At 50.0% G+C, this 8387-nt stretch overlaps 1 protein-coding gene across 1 annotated transcript; it reads right to left on the reverse strand.

Annotated features, from left to right (window-relative positions):
- Positions 1-1150: 1150 nt before the first annotated feature.
- LZTFL1 (leucine zipper transcription factor-like 1) lies at positions 1151-7305 on the reverse strand. The gene is made up of 9 exons (XM_010145668.1): positions 7184-7305; positions 6655-6849; positions 6113-6173; positions 5262-5330; positions 4722-4787; positions 4528-4605; positions 2203-2376; positions 1849-1952; positions 1151-1169 (listed from the first exon to the last, which is right to left on the reverse strand). Exons 1-9 carry the CDS (start codon positions 7258-7260, stop codon positions 1151-1153), a joined length of 843 nt encoding a protein of 280 aa, XP_010143970.1. The 5' UTR covers positions 7261-7305.
- Between the last annotated feature and the right edge of the window lie 1082 nt (positions 7306-8387).

Genomic DNA, 8387 nt, shown 5'->3' on the forward strand with positions numbered 1-8387 from the left:
ATTGCTGATGCTTTGGGCTGTGCTGAAGCCATGGAGGAACACGTTCTCGTATCAGCATGATGGTGACCACTGAGCGCCCAAACACCAGCGATGCCATCATCGACCTGGGGAAACCTCGGGCTCTGCCACAGTCTGTGGCAGGAAAGGAGCTTTTCTTCTTTTGTCCAAGAGAGCCAAATGTCTTGCTGCTGCTGCTGCCTTCTACTGCCCCGTCCATCATCTCTGGAGATCCCCTTGATTGGGAAGTCAATAAAAAACAAACCCCACTGCTGGGAAGGAGAAAGATTTCCCTTCTGGCAAGTCTCTTCCCAGCTGCAGTCAAACCTACCCCCTGGAGGGACATGGCCCCAGCCCCTCAACTCCGCTCGCAGAGGGCCAGAAGTGTCAGATCTGCTCTCAGCTGCACGAGCTGGAAACTGAATTTCCAGACACCCTCTCAGAGGTGCAATGGTGCCCCACCACGGGCTCTGTTCAGTCTGTCCTGGGCGAGGGCTGGGCCATCCAGCTGGTCCGTCCCGACGGTTGGCGACACTCGAGGGACAGAGCCTAACTCCTGGCTGTACTGGAAAGGCGCGGGCACTGCTGCAGACACCCGTGTCGACCCCACCACCTCGTGAACGCCCTCCAGCAAAACGGCACCGGCCACATTTTGCTGAGCTGTGACACTTCCAGTGTGAAATGACGTTTCAAAACCAGCATGTTCCTGTTTTCTCCTCCTGCTTTTCACATCACTGATGGAATTGTCACCTATAATGCCACTTCACGGCTACATTAAACGTAACAACTGGAGTTTCCACCTCAGAGACAGCAAAAACACCTAATGCCTTTTTTTTTTCTTTTTTTTTCCTTAGTAAAAATAACCCCCTTTCTTTGTAGAGAACGATCTTGGTCCTTCAATGAGCTCCTCTCTGCTATTTCTCAAGGAATGTCGACGGTTAACAATTAAAAACACGACTATAGGAACAAATACCTACAAACCGTAGGTGTACAAGGAAGTAAGGGAGGTTTCAATGTGTGATTAGTATTAATAAAAAGTTATCTGAAGCACTAGAAGCAAAAAGTATACTACTCAGAACAAAAATTATTGAAAAATAATACCAGTCTACATTTGCTATGGCAGCTTCTGATAGGTCAGATGGTTGTTGGTAGCTTAGTCCTCTGGCTCGTATCTGAGGATTAAAAACACACACAAATCATTAAAAGAGAGTAGAAAATACCCAAGAGACATTTTGTCCCAGAAGAAGATACGGACCCCAGGCAGTCGCTCACTCCCAGCAGTGACACACCGCTGTCAGGCTGCGACCGAGACAGACACTGACAGACTATTTTCTCCCTTTAGAACTGGCCGGGTTACCAGTGAGCAGGAGGAGGGGATGAGCAGGAACCCACCCAGCATTTCCAGGTTCCACTCTGTCCTCCGACAGCACAGCCCTAAGGATCCGAGCTGCCACAGCTCAGTCCCCGCTGGCCTAACCCTGTGGGCAGCCCGGGGACCCCTCACTCCCGTGAAGGAGCGTGGAAGGAATCAGGTATCAGGACATCTCCGGTCTGCGTCCCCGTGTGCGGCACCCAGGGGTTATCCACCCCAGCCAGCAACGTCCCGAGCCCTCTCCACACCGAATCCTCTCTGACGTGCCACACGGTGGCTGCTGTTGCGCACACCCGTCCTATTTGCCCAGTGAAATGACTGTCAACAACCAGGGAACAGCCCACTTGACATCCTCTCTGAGGGAAGATTTATGGCCTGTTTTAGGGACTGCTTCGCATTTCACAAAAACCCAAATGGGAGTGAGTGGAAGACGGATCCAGAGCGAGGACAGGTCTGGACGGACAGAACCCACCACTTACCTGGAGAGCTTCTTACGCAGCTCCTTTATCTGCTCGTTCTTCTTGGTGAGAATCTCTTTCATGTTGCGGTAGGCAGCTGTCTGCTGAAACTTCTTCTCCAGCTCCTACGGAACAGCAACAGCACCATGTTACCCACCCATCGTGAAAGCCAGGCTCAGGTGATTGGCTAAGAGTGACCTGCTTTTCCTCCCCCAGAGAGTGTCTGCGACTCGCTCGGATTTGGACGAAGACAGCTAAGGCTGTCCTCCCCCTTGCAACGAGATCTGACCCTCTGAGCTGTGGAGAGCTAGTCCTGAACGACAATATCTGACCCTCTGAGCTGTGGAGAGCTGGTCCTGAACGACAATATCTGACCTTCTGAGCTGTGGAGAGCTGGTCCTGAACCTTCAGCAAGTCGTGCTTTGTGGTCACCAAGTCCTCTTCCAAGAATTTTTGGCTTTCAGTTGCGTCATTCAAAGTCTTCTCGAACTGGCACTTCAGAGCTGCCACTTTATCCTCCAGTTCAGTGATATCCTGGTTCGCACCAGTCTTCAACAGGAAAATAGTGAAAATGTGTCACACGCAGAACAAGAAATACTCGAGAAGTCAAGCTTAGAACTCCACGTGGAGAGGGTCCACCTTAACTTTTAACAGGTACGTTCACTAACTCCGGGAAGTGCTTTAACTGAAGACACGGAGTTAAAGCACCGGTTTGTCCCTTTAAGAGACTGCTAATACACGTGTGTAAAGACGGCTGGAATGCTGCTCTGCCCAGCTGGTGCTTCACTTCTTCAGGCATGAGGGAGAGCCACAGGATGGAGCCTGTGGCAAGAAGTCACTCAGCACGCAGACGCAGCACGTTAGGGGTGAAGACCCGCCCGGCTGTGTGTGTAAAGGAGGTGAAAACCACGGGCATTTCGAAAGGCATCAGCGTGACAGAGGCAGGGAAGGGGGAAAGTTAAGGTTCACCTATCCATGGGTACAAGTCAGTGACGTGCAAGCTCTAAACCTCCAGGTTACGTCCAGCCAGGAGAGCAGTGACTCCCGGTCCCGGGATCACACTTGCTGTGTGGAACCATTTTAGCCATTAAAAATAAAAACCTCAAGGGAAAAAATAAAAGCTAGGAATGTGCTGAGCTAAGAGCCAGGCCTTGGGGCCTGGCAGTCATTTCTGTGCCCAGAGGGGGCAAAAAAGACAGTTACAATGACCAGCCGGGTTCGTAAGACATTCTGGACACCCATCCCTCCAAAACAGGAGTGGAACCAGAGAGAACTCTGTCAGCGCTCTCTCCCAGCAGCTGGTATTTAACTGATGCCGCAGGGCAGCACGCAGCAGCAGGGCACCTCTGGCCACTGCAGCAGCACCTCTGTGGCTGCACCGAGAAAACGGAAAAGCTGGAGGAGGAAGGGACAGGTTGGAGGGGGCAAATTTGGATGTGAAAGCTGCAGGGAGGCAGCAGCCTCGACACTGAGGCCAGTGCATGTTTCCCCAGAAAAGCAGGATGAAATTTGGTGCCAGCCTTTTAAAACCGCAAACGCTGTGGTCCGGGATTTAATAAACCCCTTTAGTATTTTAAACCCTCAGTAATTCAAGGCTTAACAAAACAGCTGAAGACAATAATTGCCATGAGTGATAAATCAAGTCCTCTATTAAATGGGATTATTACAGACTTTGACAGCTAGATAAAGTAACACCATATTAAGGAAGCCGAGTACCTACCATAAACCGGTTAGAAAGCAAAACAAAAAGAAAGCAGGGTTAAAATATGACAATTAGAGAGGACATGTTTTATGACACTGAACTTCACTTACACATTCCCTGCAGGAATTTTTTAAAAGTCCGTTTCTCAAGAGAACGGGGTTAAAGTGTTTTAATTCTGTTAAAAGTTTGAACCGAAATGTTTTAAATTTAAGAAATCATCACACATGAAAAATCTTTAGAAAATTCTCATTATTGACAAAACATAGGTACAGACTTTACAAAATACTAACGGGCTTGTCTCTGACGACCTGCATCCCTTCTGGCTTTTGGTGGTTTTTTCCTGCAGCAGCAGCTCTCCGTGTTTGAACCCTCATTTACAGCAATGACTAAGAACCCCCAGCGGTAAACAGGAGCGTCAAACCGCTTTTGGCAGGACGCTGATGGGGCAGAGCTCCAGAACACCAAACAGTTGCCATCTGACCCTCACCCACCGCCACTGACACTGTAAATATTTTGGGTTTTTAAGTCTGAAGGGAGAAGCAGCAAGCCCAGCTTGTCCATGCCGGTGTCAAGCATGACAGAGGCTTGAAAGAATCAGTAGATCCTTGGTGCTACAAAAAGGAAGTTCACTATTGTTCCTTCACTGGAAAAGGGGAAGAAGCCAGCGGAAATACATTTGTAACTACAACCAGCTCCCCTGCGAATACGAGCTCTGCAGAACCGCCTGCTGTGCGGACCTGGGCACTGCCTTCTCACCCCCACTCACCGGGGTCCCTGTGACACACAGCACACGTCAAACCCCAGCCGGGCGCAGGATGTCCTGCTGACGGACAGACAGCAGGACCAGGCCACCTCAGCGGGGATGTGCCACTGCCAGCGTGGGCTTTGCTACGTGCCAGGAAAGAAACCCACCCCCAGAGCAGCTCCGCGGCTGTACAGGGAACCGCTGCCTTACACGGGGGTGGTGCGGTGGGGTGGGGAGTCTGAGCTGTATTTACCTCTTGATCTCCCTGGAGCTCCTGTAAGTCCTTCAGTGACTTCTCGAGCTTGGCCTTCTCCTCTAGGGCAGCTGTAGCCTGTGATACATGACAATGCAAAAACTCAGGATCACAGTTAACCGAAACCAGAGGAATAATAACCACGGGGTTCCCATTTCGATGTCTGTAAGCACCCACGCTGACAGGGAACTCACCTGTGTTTCTATGGTCTTGAGCCTGGCCTTCAATTTCTCGTTCTCTTCTTGGAGACAAGTGACTCTCTGGGTCAATGAACAAATTCGGTGAGTGCCTGTTTCTTGAGCAGGAATTTAACCAGCTAATGAAAGAAAAATGCACTACGACTGACTTTGGGTGACACAGAGACTGCCCGGGAAGCTCGTCACTTCAGCCAGTCACCTCTGTCCAGTCCTTGGGGGTGGGAAAGGCAGCCAGCTGCACAGAGCACACTCAGCAGCGCTTCCCACCCATTCACCTCGGTACACGGAAAAACTAATAACTACAGGGGCCAAAACGGCGTTGCAGAAGGAAGGTCAACGTTGCAATACGTAACCGGGCAATCCGGTGAAGGCGCTTTACAATATTTATCGATTTATTAGCGTTTACACTGGGGTATATTGCCTTGACGTCTGCACAGCGACAGGCACGTGACACCAACGGCACTGCACAGCTTATCCAGCTCAGGGCAACAAGCACAACGGCCACCCACCACAACGGCACCAACAACAAGTTCTTACCTGGTTTAGCAGCTCTGACCCACCTTCATTTAATGGAGCCAGTTTTGGTTTAACGAGATCTGCGCTTGGCTAAAGAAATAACGAGGGTTAAAAAATTAAATTATACAGATTTCTAGGAGGAAGAAAAATATTTCTTTAGTCTGTCAGTCGATCCCGCTTTATGACCTTTATCTCAAGTTCATTTTTCACAGGTACTTTGGCTTCTACATTACACACTTCACTTTCAGCTGAAGTTAACACAAATACTGCACAGAGACACAAAAGGATTGTGAGCTTGAATTTACAAAACCCTGGTGGTGCTGCAGCAACCAGCTGACAAAGGGGTAAGGAAACAAAACAAATATTCGAGTGACTGCAGAAGACATTTACTTATTCCGGTATATTCAAATGTAACACACATTAACTAAATAAATGTTTTTGCTACAAACCAGGTGAGGTGCAACCAAAATCCTACAAGATCAGCCAGGTCACATCTGTGCTGCGGAACCTCCCCAGCTCCTGACTCCATGCTGGGACAGGAGAACGTCCCAGTCTCATCCCAGTTTCCAGGGGGTCGGAACCCAGGAGCAGCCGCTCCAACACCCCCCAGTCTGGCTGACCCGGGGAGGAGGGTTACGAGGCAGAATCTGCCATCCCCGGGGTCTGGAAACAGCCGAGGCAATTCGGTGTGAGCCTCGGTGCCAAGCTGCCAAGCGCTACTTTTTGGAGACTGTCAGAGACTGTTTTGAAAAAGGGTGGGGATTTTGTTTTGTTTTTCTCTCTGAAGGACAACGAGTCAGCACTAAGTATTTCAAACATCTGCTGTGACTCTACAGGGCATTTGATTATCATTTGATTACGATAAAACCTACCTTCTTGTTTGAAGATGTAAGCTCTGACTTTTCAAACTCGGCAACCTGTTCCAACAACTCTCTTGAAAGGAAAAATAAAGGGAGGTGTTTATTTACTCAGAGAGCTTTGCTGTAAACACATTTTAGCAGATGATGCTACGCTCTTTACGGCGTGCAAGCGTCTCGCCACAAGCACAGAGCGGAGCCCTACACAAAGACAACGAGCGCAAGAGACCGTGTCACGCGGTGGTAAGGGTCAGGCGTTAGGACTGTGCCATTTGGCATCCTTGATCAAAACGTGACCTACTCGGACAGCAAAGGGCTTTTAACCGGATCCTGTCACCTGCTCTCGACTGAGTAATTCCAGGAAGAATATTACCAATAAAAACGTCTTCCTGGCAAATTTGAAATCAATGTGTATCTGGTTACGTTATAGATCGGAGACTTGACACTATTGCTGATACAATGCTAAAAGAAGAGGCTTCTATGGTTAGGAAAAATAGGCCCCACTTTGAGCTCTCCTTGTTACTGACAGGCATTCGGTACAGCCCAACACACGTTACCGGTTCTCCAAGTCCAAGACGTCCGTCTGTAACTTCAGGTACCATTTCTCAGCCTGCGAGAAGAGCTGCCGCAGGAGCAAAACGTTGGTGTAGGTTGTGTTGATGAGCTCGGACTCCACCTCGCTGCGCACGATGGTCTGCAGCCCGTCCAGCATGTCCGTCACCTCGTCAACTGTGAAGGTCTCCTCGACGAGCCTGAACAGAGCAGCCAAGAGGAGTCACGGGTGACAGCGGCGACAATTTCGTATCATTAAACATTACAATCACAACTTCAGCTAGAGCCTTGCATCCCACGGGGACATCAGCAGCACGACACACATGCTGTCGAGATCTGTGTTAATCCCCCAGAATCTGAAAAACTTAGATTTAAAAGGACTTGACTTGTAACTCTTGGAATATTATCGGGTCTTCCTCCCTCACTACGAACATACAGACGTAAACAGAGAAAAGTGCCCATAAAGCATTTAACCCTGTGACCGTTGCTGGCATGTTTTGCTTTACTCTTGCCCAGAACCTCCTCCTGTGGTACCTGCTGTCCTTAAGGTCCTGGAAACAAGAATCCACCGTTTTGAGACACAGGCCACGCTTGAACCGAGCAAAGCGCATGTAGCTGATGGCTTCGTTCTGGTGGTGCTCGTTAAGGCCCAGCTCTGCCTGCAGACAGGGAGGAAACCACAAATACACGCTGAAATAAGGACAAGGAGCAGGAGGATTGCAAAGACTTGCCTTCTGAGGAGTCTCTGTGCTTGCTTTCACAGGGTTGTCATGGTGTTAAAAACAACCCTGTTCTCCTACATGTCACCCCTCACGCGTGTGCTGCCCCTGTGAAAGGAAGGGGAGTAAGTCCTCAAGCGACCGGCAGCCTCAGAAGGCTCACACACAACCAGAGGGGCTGCAGGGGAGAGGAAGCTCCTGGATAAATTTGTCTCTTTGTGTGTATAACACAGCTGAATCATGTATATTTTATAGAGGTACCGCGAAAAACACCCAGGAAAGCGCGTTACGCTTCTTTGTGAGTTTGTGTGTAAAATCTTGAGACTTAGAGTGATAATCTGAATCTGATTCTCAACAGCCCATTGCCCAGAAACAGACATTCCCAGGGCACAGTGAGAAGGAAGAGGTTTTAGATCTGGCAGAGCAGCCCTTCCACGTACACCTTTATTTCAAAAGAAGGAGTATTGCCGTGCCCAAATCCCACTGGAATAAACCTCACTTGGGCCGTAGTACCAGTCATGAGGAGGCGCAACAGGGAGTGTATCAGCGCAGCGCCTGCAGAGCTGAGGGAGCCATCGGTGAAGCCCGTGTCCTGTACTCCAGCGTACCGAGTGCTGGGGTTGGTGGGAGCAGCGCAGCGACTCGGACAGAGCAGTTCACCTGATCCCCTGGTCCTTATCAACCCATCTGCGCAGGGTGCTCCCGCAAAAACGCAATCCTGGGCGAACGGAACCGAAAAGGCGAGCGCGGATGGCGAGTGCTGGAAGTTGAAGGCTGTCTAGGAAGCAGCACAGACAGCTCTCACGACGTGGCTGCTGTGTCTCCCACAGGGCCCCGCTTCGCGCACACGAGGGAGGGCATGAAAAGCTCCGTTAACGTTCTCTTTGCTGTTGTGGGGGTTTTAGGTGAAAAGTTTCTATTCGTTGCAGACAGACAGGAAGACACACAGCCTCAGAGGACATTACACTAATAAATAGCTCTTTAAGCCCAAGCCAAAGCCATTGGCGTCCCCCGAGCGC

The sequence above is a fragment of the Buceros rhinoceros genome, unplaced genomic scaffold (genome assembly GCF_000710305.1).
Source record: "Buceros rhinoceros silvestris isolate BGI_N320 unplaced genomic scaffold, ASM71030v1 scaffold5551, whole genome shotgun sequence".
NCBI lineage: Eukaryota > Metazoa > Chordata > Aves > Bucerotiformes > Bucerotidae > Buceros > Buceros rhinoceros.